The sequence below is a fragment of the Didymella exigua genome (assembly GCF_010094145.1).
Source record: "Didymella exigua CBS 183.55 unplaced genomic scaffold M421scaffold_12, whole genome shotgun sequence".
Taxonomy (NCBI): Eukaryota; Fungi; Ascomycota; class Dothideomycetes; order Pleosporales; family Didymellaceae; genus Didymella; species Didymella exigua.
The window spans coordinates 481,168-497,144 of record NW_022984786.1 but is presented as its reverse complement, the minus strand read 5'-3'; the positions used below and the strand labels follow the sequence as shown (position 1 = coordinate 497,144).

At 54.7% G+C, this 15,977-nt stretch overlaps 7 protein-coding genes across 7 annotated transcripts; 4 read left to right on the top strand and 3 right to left on the bottom strand.

Moving 5' to 3' along the window:
• Positions 1-247: 247 nt before the first annotated feature.
• Positions 248-574, top strand: M421DRAFT_4802 (Chaperone/heat shock protein; the record flags this gene model as incomplete). The annotated part of the gene is made up of 2 exons (XM_033594736.1): positions 248-386; positions 444-574. 2 exons carry the CDS (start codon positions 248-250, stop codon positions 572-574), a joined length of 270 nt encoding a protein of 89 aa, XP_033449227.1.
• A 189-nt stretch (positions 575-763) lies between these two features.
• Positions 764-2,866, bottom strand: M421DRAFT_420209 (vacuolar sorting ATPase Vps4). Its single transcript, XM_033592398.1, has 6 exons — positions 2,504-2,866; positions 2,423-2,449; positions 2,181-2,352; positions 1,789-2,121; positions 1,291-1,741; positions 764-1,232 (listed from the first exon to the last, which is right to left on the bottom strand). The coding sequence occupies exons 1-6, from the start codon at positions 2,610-2,612 to the stop codon at positions 1,011-1,013; spliced, it is 1,314 nt and encodes a 437-aa protein (XP_033449226.1). The 5' UTR covers positions 2,613-2,866; the 3' UTR covers positions 764-1,010.
• On the top strand, positions 2,811-3,654 carry M421DRAFT_420208 (Prefoldin beta-like protein). Its single transcript, XM_033592397.1, has 4 exons — positions 2,811-3,090; positions 3,140-3,210; positions 3,263-3,448; positions 3,502-3,654. Exons 1-4 carry the CDS (start codon positions 3,030-3,032, stop codon positions 3,559-3,561), a joined length of 378 nt encoding a protein of 125 aa, XP_033449225.1. The 5' UTR covers positions 2,811-3,029; the 3' UTR covers positions 3,562-3,654.
• A 215-nt stretch (positions 3,655-3,869) lies between these two features.
• Positions 3,870-4,495, top strand: M421DRAFT_4799 (uncharacterized protein; the record flags this gene model as incomplete). Its single annotated transcript, XM_033594734.1, has 2 exons — positions 3,870-3,906; positions 4,248-4,495. The coding sequence occupies 2 exons, from the start codon at positions 3,870-3,872 to the stop codon at positions 4,493-4,495; spliced, it is 285 nt and encodes a 94-aa protein (XP_033449224.1).
• A 200-nt stretch (positions 4,496-4,695) lies between these two features.
• M421DRAFT_420206 (ARM repeat-containing protein) lies at positions 4,696-8,689 on the bottom strand. Its single transcript, XM_033592396.1, has 4 exons — positions 8,251-8,689; positions 7,978-8,197; positions 5,788-7,925; positions 4,696-5,735 (listed from the first exon to the last, which is right to left on the bottom strand). Exons 1-4 carry the CDS (start codon positions 8,431-8,433, stop codon positions 4,995-4,997), a joined length of 3,282 nt encoding a protein of 1,093 aa, XP_033449223.1. The 5' UTR covers positions 8,434-8,689; the 3' UTR covers positions 4,696-4,994.
• Positions 8,690-9,021: 332 nt separating this feature from the next.
• Positions 9,022-11,586, top strand: M421DRAFT_420205 (CBS-domain-containing protein). The gene is made up of 3 exons (XM_033592395.1): positions 9,022-9,509; positions 9,564-10,532; positions 10,581-11,586. The coding sequence occupies exons 1-3, from the start codon at positions 9,321-9,323 to the stop codon at positions 11,430-11,432; spliced, it is 2,010 nt and encodes a 669-aa protein (XP_033449222.1). The 5' UTR covers positions 9,022-9,320; the 3' UTR covers positions 11,433-11,586.
• An 8-nt stretch (positions 11,587-11,594) lies between these two features.
• Positions 11,595-14,846, bottom strand: M421DRAFT_420204 (uncharacterized protein). Its single transcript, XM_033592394.1, has 7 exons — positions 14,778-14,846; positions 14,229-14,712; positions 13,991-14,176; positions 13,795-13,944; positions 13,657-13,747; positions 11,873-13,532; positions 11,595-11,821 (listed from the first exon to the last, which is right to left on the bottom strand). Exons 2-6 carry the CDS (start codon positions 14,460-14,462, stop codon positions 11,875-11,877), a joined length of 2,319 nt encoding a protein of 772 aa, XP_033449221.1. The 5' UTR covers positions 14,463-14,712; positions 14,778-14,846; the 3' UTR covers positions 11,595-11,821; positions 11,873-11,874.
• Between the last annotated feature and the right edge of the window lie 1,131 nt (positions 14,847-15,977).

Genomic DNA, 15,977 nt, shown 5'->3' with positions numbered 1-15,977 from the left:
GAAGCCGCGACTGGATGATCGTCGAACACGTGCTTGCTTTGCAACTGCCCACGTTTACCATGACATGGAAGGGTGGAAAGTGTGGCTGTGGACATGACGTAGCTGGATACGTCTTGCCTCCACGAAGCACATATAAACAGTGCCTTTGACGCAGGAATAGCATTCATCAACAACCTCACAACTCCATTACTACAAGTTAAACCTACACCTACACTTCAACAAAGCCAACCACCAAACAACCATCAACATGTCTGAGGCAGCACGCAAGGATTTCCACACCAAGGCCGGCGAGAAGCTCACCCCCGACTCCTCTAAGTCCACCCTCGACAAGACCAAGGAGAGCATCACCGGCGCCGCCGACAAGACGGCTCGTGAGGTCCAGCCTGGTACGCCTCTCCCCACCTCGTGTCCTGCGTGAAGACCTTCTACTAACACTCTCCTAGATTCCGAGAAGACCACCGCTCAGTCCCTCGGCGACAAGGTCGGCCGCACCAAGGACAACAGCGCCCACGGCTCCACCCACGAATCTGTTGGCGACAAAGTCAAGGGCGCGCTCGGTCTTGGAAAGCACTAGGTGCTCAGCACTAGATGTTTCGTCTTTGTGGCGAGAGGATGGTGATATGATACCCTTGGACAGTCTTGACTGTCGACCTGTAATTCTACGATACTGAGCCTCAAGGCCATGAATGAATATTGGTTAATATGACTTTGGCTCTACGTCTTTGCGACTTCATCCTCACTGTTGCTCGAGATTCTGCCACGACGTGCTTTGAAAGCCAAACCCATGTGCTTACACTGTGCTGTACGTTAAAGAAGTACGGCTATTCCATACAACTAAGTAGGTGGTTCATCATGATGTTCATTTGTTTATGCGCCAACCATGGATGTCTCTTCTCAAAACGCCATGCCGCCCTTGCGGTATAGAATAGACACGCTACACATGCCCCAAGTCAATCATTTGAATTGCAAGAACCATCTTATCTCTCACCACGCCTCCAAAAGCGCCACGTTTACGCTCCCTCACTTCCAAACTCCTTTGTCCAATCGGCGTTCTTTGACAGATCCTCTCCACTGACCGTCGGTCTGCTGCTCTTGATCGCCTTCACAAAATCGCGGACCTTGAGAGGCGGCTCAAGGAGCTCATCGCCGTCGAGTTCTGTCCACGACTTCTCGACTGCTTGTGGGTCGCCGGGTGAGCAGGGAGTCCATTTCTGGGCGCCGTCGACTTGTACCTGTTCAACCCATTAATCAGCCGCTACTTGTGGGACGTTATACGAGAAGTAAACCTACAGGCTTGTAATGTGTCGCTGTCTGAATTAAACGAACAGGTTGCATCAGCGCGTCTTGCACCGCAATACTTATATCCGAGCCCGAGTAGCCTTCTGACAGGTCTGCAAGTTGTCGATAATCGGCCTGGCTGAGCTCGCACGGTGTGTTGCCCACTGCCAGCTCGAACATCCTCATGCGCGCCGGTGTGTCGGGCAAGCTGATGTGTACGCGTCTTTGGAAGCGGCGGCGGATGGCCGAGTCGAGTTGCCAGGGGATGTTTGTTGCGCCGAGGATCAGCACGCCCTTTGAGTCCTTGCCCACTCCGTCCATTTGTACGAGCAGCTCCGTTTTGATACGTCGCGAGGCTTCGGATTCGCCTTCGCCGCGGGGGCCGCAGAGGGCGTCGATTTCGTCGATGAAGATGATGGAGGGTTTGTTCTCGCGGGCCATGCCGAAAAGCTGCTTGACGAGTCTGCGAAGATTTAGTGAAGTCCATGGTATACTTGTTGGCTGGCGCACCGTTCTGATTCTCCCATCCATTTGCTGACCAGGTCGGAACTCGAAACACTGAAGAACGTGCTGTTCGCCTCTGTAGCGACCGCCTTCGCGAGATAACTCTTACCAGTACCAGGCGGCCCGTATAGCAAGATACCCTTCCACGGTTGTCGCTTGCCGGTGAACAGGTGGGGGAACTTTATGGGCAATATGACAGCCTCTTTCAGCGCCTCTTTAGCTCCCTCCAGGCCTGCGACGTCCTCCCACCGGATATTGGGCTTCTCTGTGAGGATGGCGCCGGAGAGCGCTCCGCGGAGTTTCTTCGAGTCGGCGTCCTGTTCGCCGTCTTCTTCATCCCTGAGATGTCACGTCAGCATTAGACATCCGTGTACATGGCGTAACTGGTCTTCACGTACTTGCCAGCCTTTCCGCTGCCGCCAGCCGACTTGCCGTTTGCGCCCATGGCGGAAGGCTTCTTGCGATTCGCAGGGTCGTTTTGGTTCAAGTGCTGCTTGAGCTTCTCGGCGCGCTCCATGTACTCAGCGACCTTGCCACGAATCATATCCTTTGACTTCTGGTTCTTCTCCCCTGCCCAACATTAGTGTGCTGCTTTCGACATATAGTTACTGCCATGGAACCGAGGTTGGGTGCAGCTCACATTTCAGGGCGAGCATGAACAACTCCACTGTAGAATGTCAGCATTTATTTGGCACGTTTTGGGAGGAGGCTGGCTACGCACACGCGCTGTAGTACTGCTGGTACGCTGCCTCATAGTCGCCTGCCGTGTCGGTCTCGATAGCCTTCTTGACCTGCTCAATGGCACGCCCCAGGAAGTCTGCCTGGCTCATTTTCGCGCTTCTGCTGGGCTGTGTACCGCAGTCACCTCCAGAAATGTATTATATGCGGATGTGCGTCGCGTTGGCGGGCGAGTGCGAGCTGGTGCTCTGACGGCGTTCGATGCGTTCGGTGGGGCAAGTTGTTGCTTGCTCGTCACTGTTGCTTCCGGCTCCTAGGCAACGCACAACGCAGCGTACTGGCTCTCCCTTCAGCAGTGGAAGGTCTGGCAGGAGGCAGGACGAGCTTTATCGGAGTGCAGGGAAGTGTGGGAGTCTTTACCACGGCCTCCATACACTCGGCCAAGGCGCGACTCCAGCCCCGCGGTTCGCTAGGCCCAGTGCAGTTGGCCCGACATCCCACCTTCGCGTGCTCCGCGCGGACTAACAAGTGGAAACTTTTGGCAAGCTGTTACTCAGCAACCACAAATCATGTCAGAGGTCCAGAAGAAGCTCCAGGAGCTGTCCGAGAGCTACCAGAGCCTGCAGGCAGGTAAGAGAAGGCAGAGTTTGGAAGCGAGCATCCACTGATCGCAATGCAGAGCTCGGAACGGCTGTAGAGGCACGCCAGAAACTCGAGTCGCAGCAGCAGGAGAATACGACTGTCAAGAAGGTGTGCCACCTAGTATGTAGTGGCGAGTATTGGGACTAAGATCGGTGTGCAGGAATTTGACCTCCTTGACGATGAGGCGAATATCTACAAGCAGATTGGCCCCGTACTTCTGAAGCAAGACAAGACAGAGGCGCTCATGTCGGTGAACGGCCGTCTAGAGTTCATCGAGAAGGAGATCAGGCGATTTGAGACACAGATCACGGGCATCCAGGATAAGAGCGAGAAGCTCAAGGTTGAGGTATGCCATGTGCACTCGTGCAGAGCAACGTCCTGTACTCACCCCTCGTACAGATTATCCAGATACAGAACGCCGCCCAGCAACAGCAACAACAAGCGCAAGCTGCAGCATAGACATATATTGCGACAAAAGCAAGCGGGAAGCAAAATAAGATACCCATTTCGATTCAACACTATGGCTAGCCAGCAATTCACTCATGTTCGTGCATGTTTACTGCATGTTTACTGCATATTTACGGATACGAAGCTTTGTAGTGAGAGCAGTGGCAGTAACACAGCTCATTGCAGAGAAGCTGTTTGATACGCGGCACTATCCCACGCGACCTCACCTGCCCGATGACTGGATTGTACCTGCCCACGCTACGTCATACCTGCAAGGCAACACCATCCATCCATGGCTCCTGACTCTTATTGGGTACAAAATGGCCAGCTTCAGCACGAAAGTTCGTACCGTTGGAAGTACGACTCACCATTGACTCACCCACGCACTACAGTAAGGTCGCCTTCGTTCATCAGCCTAATCCTCAGAACTTTGTCGTCAAACAGCTGCGTATCATCAACAATATGGAAGATGACGAGCGCTGGGAGGGAATTCGAGCGACTCGCTCTCGCCGCTGACGCACAGCTTGCCTCCGAGTACCCATCCGATGAGACGATCGAAAGATGGCAGAAATTGTCCGGACACTCCGACCAGGAGGCCTGTCCAGCTCTTTGAGCTCAGCGAGGCGATGGTAAGCCCGTACAATACGATCACAACACTACGTACCTCCCAGGACTTGGATCTGACTCTTACATGACAGTGACTCGTGAGCGCATCTCAGATGACCACTGGGAGCTCATCGGGACCGAGGAAGAAGCAGCAGGCCACGACCGCGAGTCGTACAAACACAGTCTGCAACTCAAATCCGTGTTCCACAGCCAACATGCCTCCGTCCCCCACTCCGACGGCGGTCTAGTCCTTCTCTTCCGGTTGAGAGGGTTCTTGAGGTCGCCGCAGAAGGTGTGTGAAGTCGGGCTGGACGAGCCGCTGGTGGAGCAGGGGGGATAGATCAAGCGTGGTCCCGTGAAGTTTGTCATGTTGATCGAGGCAGCGAAGGGGAGGCTCGAGGATTGGTTGACACAGCAGTTGGTACGGCCGAGCTGAGAGCACAAATGGCGGACTGCGGATTCGAGTTTCGTCTGTGAAGACCAATGCACGAACTTCAAATGCGGCAATGTTATTCGTACCATTGGAGAACATCGTGAGCAGCAAGAGCTTTGAACTTTGTAAAATCTTATGCACTTTTCTACATATGTTGGACCATAGTCCTTGGGGGAACGGGGGAATCTGTGATAAAATAGTCTAACCAAGTACACCCTTCCGTCATCTCCATCATTCATAACATGAACGCAAACGCCGCCCTATGCCTTTACTTCCTCCTCTGACGCTTTGAAGAACACCCGCGACATGTCCAGGTTTTGGTGGCGCGAATTTCCGGCTATCGGGCCTTCGATCCCTAATTTCTACTCGGCCATTTCGGTTGTGCGACCTTGTACCCGTTCAGCTCCTAGCTGAAGTAGGCCTGTGCTGTACGCTGCTGCTCGGGGGTAAGGCTGCCGGCGACCTGACCGAGATTTGTGCTGGTGGCCTGGATGAGGCTCTTGACCGCGTTGACAACATGTGTGGCAGTGGTGCCCTGTAGTGTCTCGGCCTCGAGAGCCTGCACGGTGAATGTGAAAACCTTGGCTGGCTGAGAGAATACAGCCTGGTTCTGCTGCTCGATGAGCTTGGCAAGGAAGCTGTATGAGAAAGGTGCTGCCTCCTCGTCGTTGACAATGGGGAGAGTGTCGACCCAAGCGGTAGCAACGTCTTGCCAGTTCTGCACCTTGGCGGTATTGTGAAGTAGGATCTTAGCAATGGCTGCGGACGCGTTTTCTGTGGCGAAGACATCGTCGTCGTCACGGGCATTGGGTCGTTGGCAGACCTGGAAAAGTGTAGGGAGAGAGGCAGCGGCGAAGTCTGACCAAGCCTCACCACCCTTATGCGCAGCGACACCAACGCCGTAGACAGCAGCCTGTCGGTTGGCGGGTACCTCGTCCTGCATACCAGCAATGAGCGGCTGGATGATCTGCTGGTTGTACTTCCATGATTCGGGCCCGGCAAACTCAAGAACATCATCGAAGATACAGATAGCCCACTGGCGCTGTGTGGGATCAGGGTTGACGATAGCGCTTGAGTAGAACTCCATCAGCTTCTCCCAGTGGGGCAGGAACTGTGTGCCCATGTTCTTGAAGATGGTGTGGAAGGCCTGCACGTGTCAGTCAGATGATATCAGCAGCGAAAGCATTGCAAGCACTCACCTTGTTCATATCGGACAGGAGGTTCTGGTCATCCTCAATGGCAAACAACATCTCCTCAGAAGCCTCCTCGCCATCCTCGTTCTCAGCCTGCTCCTCAAGGCGGTCCTTCACGCGCTCCTGGTAGTCGACCAAGACAGTGCGGGCACTTTCGATGAACGCGCCCATATGAGTCTGGGTCAGACAGTTCTTGCCAATGCACTCCAAGCACTCGTAGAAGCACTGGTACATCTCTGCAAGAGTGTCAATTGCGGGCTCGGTGCTGAGAACCTCGAGAACGCGCTCAACAGTGCGCTCCCAAAGCTGACCAAGCTGTGTCGACTCTGGGCCGTGCGCTTTCTTGTAGGCGTTCAGGAGAGCGGGAACACACTTTGCGGATGCGACACGAACAGGGTCATGGAAGAAGAATGCCAGACCGGGCAGAGCAATCTTGTCCATGATGTCGTTGACGTATGGCTCGAAAGCGTCTTCCAGGACCTGGGCGTAGATGACGATGAGCTCAATAGCCATGTGCTTGTCGTCGAGAATGCTGGTCTTAATACCAATGACCTTGCCCTTCAAGGGGACAAGCTCCCAGCCCTCCTCATCCTGGATCTGAGCAACCTGGTCCTCATCGTCGAGTAGCTGGATGTCGGCCTTGGCACCGGCAAGCTCGGTCAGAGGAGGGATGACGCCGGCCAGGAAGGGCACAAACTCGCGACCCATCACACGGCACATGCGACCCCAGCAGTGGAGCAAGTAAGATGCCTGTGGATCGTCGGACTCAGTAACACTGTTCTGAATGCGACCAAGAAGCTGCACCAGGTTGAGAGCGTCCTGCCCCATCCTTTCCTTTCCAACAGCGAGCGCAATGAGTGTTGCGCACTCCATAGCCTTCGCACGCAGAAGACGATACTCCTTAGACTGCTCTTCTTGCAGGACGTTGAAGAGAAGAGGCATAAGGGTGTTGTAGTAGGTTCCGAAGGCAGTCTCGGCGGAATCGGCGACGGTCGCGATGGTCGAAAGTGCTTGCTCCTGGACAAAGCGCTTAGGGCTCTGCAGTAGCATGAGGAGATGGTTGAGAAGCTGGTCCAGGTATGGCGCAAGGATGTCCTTTTCGGCCTCCTCGCAGAAGTTGACAAGGGCGGCAGCAGCGTGCGCCTGCACACGAGGCTCCGAAGACTCGAGAACTGGGATAATGTTAGGCAGGACGATCTGGTGGTACTGGCCCTGCATGGTTCCTGCGAAGTCAGTGCTCATCTGACCGACAGCGTTGCAGCCGGCCCAACGCACACGAGGGTGAGGATCGCGCAGAGCAGGGATGACAAGATCCAAGACCTTGTCAAGCTCCCCGATCATCAGTTCACGGCAGCCCTCCGAGATAGCAGAGATGGCCATCAAAGCCGCATGCCTGTCTCTCCATGCCGATGAAGTCATCATGCGAGGCAGCCAATTGAATGTGGGAGGCAGGATAGCCTGTCCCCCGAGCTTGTTGGCCAGACGATCCATGCACTGCTCTCCAGCAACGTGGTTGGAGTCACTCTCCTCGTCAAGATCCTCAGAGACGTTCCACTCCTCAGCATCATCGTCGTCCGCGCCGACATCAGTCATCAGCGACAAACATTGTGTGACCATGTCATTGGTAAAGTTCGGGTCCTTCTTGCACATCTGCGGTGCATTGTCTGCGAAAGTGGCCATGAGCTCCAGAGCGTTCTGGCGAGCGGTCTCACCAAGCTCCTTGTCCTGAATAACGGAGATGCTGAAGTGTACAAGACTGTTGAACAGCGGCTTGAACATCTTGGGTGCCACCTCAGCGAGGTCGATGAGGGAGATGAGTGCCTTGGTGAGTAGCTCTGCATCCCTGGAGTCCTTGATCGGTGGGAGGATGTTCAAGATCTCGGGTACAAGGCCAAAGTACTTGGACTGGGCCTTCTTCGTGATTGAGCGGAAGAAAGAAGCGAATGCCTCGACTGCGGAGATTCGTACGGAGGTCTCGCTGTCCGCAAATCCGCCCTTGAAGGCGCTCATGACGACGTCCTCGTGCTGTTTTTCGATGATCTGAGGGGTTGTGGAAAATATCCTGAATGCGTTCTCACGCTGAGCAGGAACGGACGACTGGCTGGCCTGGAACAATGCGCCCAGCAGCTCGGGCCATGCAACACCTACACGATTCTGTCAGGATAGTTATGGTGTAGTGTGGCGAATCAAGTCTACCTTCGTCTGTGTGCTGTCGTGCGAGCTCAGCAACTGCGTCGCCAACTTTGGATCTGACTGAGTTGTCGGCCTCGTTGGCCAGGCATTGCAGCAGCTTTGCGCGGATAGCCTCGCGCTCAGGTGCCTGGAGAGTCAAGAACAGGTCTGCGGTCTGGCCTGACTGGGTCTTGCGAGGCTTGGATGATTGGCGCCGGAAGATAACAGCGGCGAATGTACGGGTCTGTAAGCTGGTCAGTAACCAAGACGGAGCTGCCTTGTCTTTCCACGACGTACGGCGGTCTCTTGTGCCAGCTCAATCTGCTCTGACAGGCCCATGAGGAGGACCTCTGGTCTTTGGGCGACCCATTCCTCGTTCAGCTGCTGCTCGGCCGTGGTGCGCTGCACGTTGTCGGGCGACTGGAGGCCTCGCAGCAGATTCGCAAGGGCGGTGTGTACTTCGGCCGGGAGGACCGACATGGTGTATGAGGTTCGTGGGTATTGCGGGCGGCGCCCGTGGTAGTGGTGGCAATGAGCGTTGGGTGCAGCAGAAGGCAAGGGATTCGGCGGCGATGGTGGGGTGGGTGCGCGCGTGGTCGTCAGCGCCTTCCTGTTGAAAGCGGTGCTTCTGCGCGGACGGCGAAGCTCGTTGAAGTGTGCGTGGAGGAGAAGCCGTACGAGGGCACTTCCAGGCTGCGACTATTGTACGGTTGCTGTGGAAATTTCTTGGAAGAGCAAAGGCGCGGCCGCTGCCCCCGCCAAAACACAAAAATGCGAGACAGGGATCCGTGTTGACAGCAACAGCTGCGACGCCGGGCTGATTGGCTGCTGGCTTCGGCTGGCTTTGACCACCAGTTGATGCTTTGTCCCCTGGCCAGTGAATTGGCTTGACAATGAGCATCCTGCAGCAATCGACGCAAGAGTTTGACATAGACCTGCGGTGATGCCTCGTGAATCCGAACAGAGTGTACTGCCTTGAGGGTCCCTTGCAGGCTACACGTCAAACAAGTGCACCCAGCGATATCATGGGCAGCACCTCGCTGCATACGATTTTGGAACAGATGCACAGCAGCCGCAGAGGCTAGCAACAACAGATGCAGCTATGCACGATGCCTGCATCCAGACCACGACCAAGTGAAAGCCTCATATACGCACCCCATCCCCTATCTGCATGCACAGTTCACCCGTTGCAGACCCTCAGACCCTCAGACCCTTTGCTCGAGCCCGTGACTAGCGCTCGGCAACGCGTTGTTTATCCTTCCACCCTCTCCGCAACACACTGCCAGCATTACACTCCGCTGCTACTGGCTCAGCCACGCACAGCATCCATCTGATCTGCCAGCGAAGCAGCAGAGACCACCGCCGTCATGTCGCACACCGGTACCATGCGCGGTACCCCTAAGAACCGCAATCAGCCTGCACGAGCCCAGTTCGTCGACAGCCCGTCTGGCATCCCCCGTCCGGCCCTCGAGACCCACGCCTCACACGTCGCTGGCAGCGATGCTGGCCTCTCCACACTCAGCGCCAGCCGTGCAAAGCAGTCCAAAAGGGACGAGGTAAATACTATCATTTGTCACTCCACGGACGGCTGCTCACCGCTCAATCTGTAGGCCATCCGCCGCAAGATCGAGACGGATCTGAACAAGAAGAAGAACCCTGGCGGCCGGGTGCGCCCAACACGCAAAGCCCCTCCGGGCACAGTCCTGGCCCTGAAGCCTAGCCCAGCTCTCCAGATCCAGGCTTCGACGACTGTCGCAGAGGCCGCACAGCTCATGGCCGCGAAGAGGGAAGACTGCGTGCTTGTAACAGACGAAGACGACCATGTCGCCGGTATCTTCACTGCCAAAGATCTGGCTTTTCGTGTCGTTGGCGCAGGCAAGAAGGCGCAGAGCGTTACAATTGCTGAGATCATGACCAAGAACCCTCTTTGCGCAAAGACAGATACCAGCGCAACGGATGCGCTCGACCTTATGGTCCGCAAGGGCTTCCGTCACTTGCCGGTCATGGACGAGAACCACGACATCGCTGGAATCCTCGACATCACAAAGTGCTTCTACGACGCTATGGAGAAGCTCGAGCGCGCATACAGCTCTTCTCGCAAGCTCTACGATGCTTTGGAGGGTGTACAAGCCGAGATGGGCTCGAGCCAGCCCCAGCAGATCATCCAGTACGTCGAGGCTATTCGCCAAAAGATGTCTGGTCCTACGCTGGAATCAGTCCTCAACGGACTGCCACCTACAACTGTGTCTGTCAGGACATCGGTCAAGGAGGCCGCAGAGCTCATGAAGGAGAACCACACAACCGCCGTTCTTGTCCAAGATCAGGGTTCAATCACTGGTATCTTCACCAGCAAGGATGTCGTCCTCCGTGTCATTGCCGCCGGTCTCGACCCAGTGACATGCAGTGTCGTAAGGGTTATGACACCTCACCCCGACTTTGCGCCCATGGATATGAGCATCCAGGCGGCTCTTCGCAAGATGCACGATGGTCACTACCTGAATTTGCCTGTTATGAGCGAGGCGGGCGAGATTGTTGGTATGGTCGACGTCCTGAAGCTCACTTACGCTACACTTGATCAGGTACGACGCTTCCATGCGTGAGAGAAATCGTATGCTAATTTGACGCAGATCAACAACATCAACACAGGAGACAGCGAAGGTCCGGCATGGAACAAGTTCTGGTTGTCGCTTGACAACGACACGGAGTCGATGATGTCCGGCGACGGCTCGAGTCGCATGCCGGGCACGCCGGACGCGCGATCGATGATGTCTCATAACGATCGCCCGCATATGATGGACCGCGGCGACAGTGTCCTCCCCAACGAATCCGCCTCGCACCACGGCGAATCTCCACCTCCGTCAGCAGTCGCCAGCGCACACCCTACTGCCGTAGAAGACATCCCGTTCCCGTTCAAGTTCAAGGCTCCCAGCGGACGCGTGCACCGCCTGCAGGTCACAGCCTCGGCTGGCATCGAAGCGCTCGTAGCGCACGTAGCCGGCAAGCTGGGATCGGAGGTCGACTCGATCGGCGGCACACCCACGTTCGAAGACGGCGCAATCTCCAAGGCCGGCTTTGCGCTGAGCTACCTTGACAACGAGGGCGATACAGTAAGCATCACCACCTACGACGATCTTGTCGAAGCAATCAGCCTTTCCCGCCACGCGCACCGCGAGAAAGTCGATCTATTCGTCCACGATCCAGAGAAGCCGCCCATGCCCGCTGAAGTCAACCCCCAACCCGCGCTCGCCAGGCCCGTTTCGCCCCCCGAGAGTGTGCTCAGGGAGCGCAAGCAGTTCTTCGACGACGAGGAGGAGGAGGATGCGCCCAAGAGCAGGAGGGCCCAGGCTGCGCCTCAGCAGGCGCCCGAGGTCGTTCCCGGTGTACCCAACGACTTGTTGTTGCCTGGTGCAATTGGTTTGCTCGCTGTTGTCATCGTGGTTGTGTTTACTATTGGGCGCGCGTCTGGATCTAGCCGGTAAGCAGGGATGGAAGTGGTGATTGTGTAGATTTCCCTGGAAGTTTGTACCATCAGCCGGTTTTTGCGTTGAGTTTTGATATCCATAGATTGCTGGATCGTTTATTCCATAGATTGCTGGATCGTTTATTCGCATATCATAAGTTTTTAATACGCTGAGTCTTTTGCCGTGGCGTGTGTGTGAAGTGTTTCACAGCTCATGTTGTTAATTATTGATTATTGCTACTCCTCAAACATACGTGATGCGCCACGAAGGGCATCGTTTCCATCGTTCAACCCGAACAATGCCACTCTGATGCCAAAAGGCTCGACCAACTACCACTCCCCACTCCCCTGCTGTCCTTCCGTTATCGAACAATGTCGACCGAGCTCACAGTCGATCCGCGTGAGATGCTACACCAGTCAACAATCGCCAGTAGCATCAAAGGTGTGTGAGAAACGTACCTCTACAGCCCGCCATCCGAACTCAGACTCATCGCAGCACTCATATTGCCCTCATCGTCCTCCACTACTGCCTCGAAAAAGGCTTCAGGCTTTGACTCGCTGATGGCAGGAGCCGTGTCCTCATCTTCCATCATCTCTTCCACGCTCGGCTGCGGTTCCACAGAAGCCTGCGCTGTCTCTACGGGCTTGGGCGCAGCGACCATCGGCGGCGCAGGCGGAGCTCTACAAACCGGCTCAGGGGCAGGCGTCGGCGCGGGACTCGCGCGGCTGGGCTCGTGCTGGTCGCGCGGGTATAGAGACTCGATGAGTGCGGCGCCGCGATTGACGTTTGGCATGGGGAAGTCGTCTGAAGCAGAGGAGACGCTGGCTCTTGCCCGTGATATCTTTGGTTCGGTGGTGTCGGTTGCAGCGGAGCCGCATCGTTGGGGCTCGTAGTGGTCTGCGTCCTTGGCGGACTTGGAGGCGGACTTTGCGGGCGTGGTGGCGGCGGAGGATTTGCGCGGGCGGCCGCGCTTCTTGGGCGTTATTGCTTCGGCCGTGCTTTTAGCGGTGAAGGGGCGGGTCGTAGGCTTTGTCTTGGGTGGCGTGATGAGATCGGATGTTCCTTCTGGTGATGTTGCCTTTTGCGCAGGCGGCGATGTTTGCTTAGTTACGGCCGGAGCTTCGTCTTCGGAGTCGTCATGGACGATTTCAGAAGAGAGTGCGCTCTTACGTGGACGGCCACGACCCCGCTTGAATGGCTGGGACGGCGTTGCTTGAGGAGTGTCGTTGTCAGAGTCGTCGCGGACGGTGTCTTCAGACAGACTCTTTTTGGGCCGACCAAGGTTTTTCTTCTGCTTGGGCATCTCTTTGGACGTTTCTTCGGGTATATCCTGGGATATGTCCTTGGCTGAACCATTGGCCTGTTGTTCCTGCTTGCACCTGTTACTGATATGATTCGGGTTGTCCCGGTCGGCGCTCCAATCTGCATCTGAAACAAGAGCCTGCCAAAGCGCCAACGTGATATCCCAGCTAAGCTGTTCACTCTCCTCCTTTTCTGCCTTGGCCTTCTCTCGATGGGCCTTAGCTTTTGCAGCCTTTGTAGCCTTCTTCTCTTTTGGCGTGACAAACTCTTCGTCCTCGTCAGAGCCGTCCTTCTTCCAAGCACGGCCTTTGCCTTTGAAATGCTTCGGCCTGCTCGACGACAGAGCCTCCGGAGACCCCTCGCGCGACACTGCTTCGAGCTCGCTATCATCTTCCTCTTCAGTCTCGACATCCTCGAAGACCTGCGCATCGTGATAGTACGGCCGCTGTTGCGCCGGTTTCCTATTGCGCAAACCCCGCCTCGTGTTAGCAGCTGACGTGTCAGGCGTGCCTTCTTCTTCCGGCTCTGCAGCTTCATCGGCGTTCGTATCTGTCTGAATGTCGTTGCTGGTGTCGGGTTTAGGTGTGGTAGCAGGGGTTGTCGCAGGTCGTATGACTTCGGCGATAGAAACTTCTCCGTGATCGGTATCCTCATCGAGTACCATCTCTTCGGACTTCTCTTCTAAGTTTACGGCATCCCAAAGATGGAAGGGTAATCTTACGAGGAATGACTTTCTTGACTTCTTCACGTAGGCTTGCTTTGGTGTTGCCTTCTTCGGTGACTCTGATTGTCTCGCCGTGGCGGCTGCACGGGGAGCTGTCACATGTCAGTATCATTGTCTTTACCATAACAATTGCGGAGTGTATCGGGATGACAGTGATGGAGAGCAGGAGACAAAGTTTGGTTGTGACTGGCTGGATCCAAAATGAGCACAACTTACCAGAGCGAACAGGGAGGGGCGATGCAATGGGTTGAGCATCGATCATCGTACGGTCATCATTCTCGTCTTCGGATAAGACGGTTTCATCGGACTGGACTGATGAGCAACGTCGTGAGCTGGTTCAGGCGCACCACTCACGATAGGCTTCTTCCTAGGCTTTCGGGAGGCAGACTTGCGCCTCCCGTTGATAGTGACAGCTGGCGCTGTAATCGTCTCTTCTTTTATGATGAGAGTCGCTGCTTCGACCTCGTCTGTTGGCTCTTCGTCTGATGCCACAAGCTCTTGCGACTGCAAACGTCAGTGTGTTAAATTTGCGCTCGAGTCGCCGGCATACCATGTACTTCTTTCGCGGCTTTCGTTTCCTCTTGCCAGATGCATTGACCTCGTCTGAGTTTGCTGCAGGCGTTGGTGTTGCTGAGCCTGCAGTCCGCGGCGCTCCGTTTCCGTTGACGGTTGCTGTCTTTTTCGGATTCTCATCCGGCACACGCGAAATACGACGGCGTTTTGTGCTTCCATCATCCTGTTTTCATCAATGAATTGATCATACTTGTAGGGCTTTGTTGTTGACGTACTGAGTTGTCGTCTTCATGCCAGATCATAGAAGTTACGTAGAACAGATATGGGCCATAGACCTGCTCTGTCTGACGCCAGCTGTCGTACGAGTGTTTGGTTGTTGGATGAGCCTTTTTGAAGTCTTTATATGCATCTTTACCGTTCTTGCTCACCCAGACATCGAAAGAGTCGTGCATTGGCTTGTTGTCATGCCAAATATCAGACGATCGCCTTGTGCTGCCGTTGAGAGCCATGTTGCAGAAATATGCCTCAAAGGGCGATAGGCCAGCAACGAACGCAACAGAAGCAATCAAAGAGATATGACTGGGATCAACTGAAATCACAGAACGTAGCGCAAGTAAAGGTGCTGCTAGATGAGACTCTTAGGTGCAACGATGTGGCGTGATGCGTGTGATGCCGATGTGTTTGTTGTAATGGCGGTGGAGTGAAGTGTCGAGTTGTCAAATCCGAAGGTTCCAAGTCCCTTTCAAAGCAGATCCATGCCTCGTGGCACGTTAGCTTTGGTGCAAGTAGAAGAGACTCGCGAAAGCAGATGTAATATGACTTACCGATACGCTAGTACAATTATTAGACGGAAATTGACGCGATCTTCCTGTTGCACGTCATACTTGTGGAAGTGAACTGGGACGTTCGCGACAAGGAAAGGGAAAAGACAATGACGCTAAAACGTCCAATTTCAGCTCGGCACCACCCTGTCGATTCCTGCGTACTCGTTCGACCACAGTTTCACGTTTCGCAAAGGTACTTTGCAGTCGAGACAAGAGCTCTTGGTTCTCGGCAGTCTCATTGAATGTAATCGAGAATGCGTCTCCTGCGTTGCTGTGAGATCAAGGTTGACAGTGATATCATCTCGATCACAATGGCTTCGTCATCCACATCAGACTCGATGCAATTTCCTCACAACGACTCTAGGACTCGACTGCAATTGTTCGAAAATATTCGCAGTCAAAGTCATGAGCTGGCATGAACGTTCACTTCATGCAGCTTTCAGCTTGTCCTTGATTGCTTATCAGAACAAGCTCCGAGCTATGTGCGCTCACAAAGTGAAAATGTGCAGCGCCAAAGTCGTTCTTTACTGCTGTCCGAGATATTTTGGCAGCTCTAGTTTAGGGATTTCCTACCAAAGGTGTGTGCGTTCAGGGTTAGCATTGTCATCACATGCAAATGCAGCCTTTTCAGGTGCAAAGGCGGTCACCTGTCAGCTTTGAAAAAGGGTCTTTGATCAAAGATTGTAAGCCGGTGAATTGCTACGTTCTTGAAGCTCTGCATTGAACATTATCGTCACCCCTGTCATATCGGCTCAGCGGGATAAGTATATACAAAGCCCTTCCAACTCTCCCTCTAGATCCAAACCACCGCATTTCGTCATGCGCAAAAGCAAACATCCGAGATTGATGGGTATACAAATAAGGATCCCATCGCCAAAACAATAAAGCATGTTCCCAAAGCGGTGAACGACCGCACAATGCGAAACGCCAAATTCCCATCGTTGGTACAGTAGCAGGGCGCGAATATGAACGCCGACAATGGCCCATATCTAGGCGCAGAAGAGGTAGTAGCAATACGTGATAAGCGCATTAAAGTTTTATAGCTGAGCAATGTCGTCCTGGGCTCTCCAAAGCCATATGCTGAAGGTGATAGTAAGACTGTAGCGACTGTTCAGGGTTTCTCTGCGGATGTAAGCAGCTCTTACGTCGCCTAACGACCAAAAGGGCTCTCGAGACCGCCAATGACCATTGTGTCGATCC

Coding starts and splice junctions, on each gene's coding strand:
- M421DRAFT_420209 (XM_033592398.1), bottom strand. CDS start 2,612: ATGAGCCAGGCAGACTTCCTGGGGCGTGCCATTGAGCAGGTCAAGAAG. Junction 2,450..2,503: donor CCAGCAGTACTACAGCGCGT/GTGCGTAGCCAG, acceptor GACATTCTACAG/TGGAGTTGTTCATGCTCGCC. Junction 1,233..1,290: donor CAGCGACACATTACAAGCCT/GTAGGTTTACTT, acceptor TGGGTTGAACAG/GTACAAGTCGACGGCGCCCA.
- M421DRAFT_420204 (XM_033592394.1), bottom strand. CDS start 14,462: ATGGCTCTCAACGGCAGCACAAGGCGATCGTCTGATATTTGGCATGAC. Junction 14,177..14,228: donor GGCATGAAGACGACAACTCA/GTACGTCAACAA, acceptor TGATGAAAACAG/GATGATGGAAGCACAAAACG. Junction 13,945..13,990: donor AGCCGCGAAAGAAGTACATG/GTATGCCGGCGA, acceptor TGACGTTTGCAG/TCGCAAGAGCTTGTGGCATC.
- M421DRAFT_420205 (XM_033592395.1), top strand. CDS start 9,321: ATGTCGCACACCGGTACCATGCGCGGTACCCCTAAGAACCGCAATCAG. Junction 9,510..9,563: donor AGCAGTCCAAAAGGGACGAG/GTAAATACTATC, acceptor CTCAATCTGTAG/GCCATCCGCCGCAAGATCGA. Junction 10,533..10,580: donor CTTACGCTACACTTGATCAG/GTACGACGCTTC, acceptor AATTTGACGCAG/ATCAACAACATCAACACAGG.
- M421DRAFT_420208 (XM_033592397.1), top strand. CDS start 3,030: ATGTCAGAGGTCCAGAAGAAGCTCCAGGAGCTGTCCGAGAGCTACCAG. Junction 3,091..3,139: donor CTACCAGAGCCTGCAGGCAG/GTAAGAGAAGGC, acceptor ATCGCAATGCAG/AGCTCGGAACGGCTGTAGAG. Junction 3,211..3,262: donor AGAATACGACTGTCAAGAAG/GTGTGCCACCTA, acceptor ATCGGTGTGCAG/GAATTTGACCTCCTTGACGA.
- M421DRAFT_420206 (XM_033592396.1), bottom strand. CDS start 8,433: ATGTCGGTCCTCCCGGCCGAAGTACACACCGCCCTTGCGAATCTGCTG. Junction 7,926..7,977: donor ACGACAGCACACAGACGAAG/GTAGACTTGATT, acceptor AGAATCGTGTAG/GTGTTGCATGGCCCGAGCTG. Junction 5,736..5,787: donor TCCTGTCCGATATGAACAAG/GTGAGTGCTTGC, acceptor TGACACGTGCAG/GCCTTCCACACCATCTTCAA.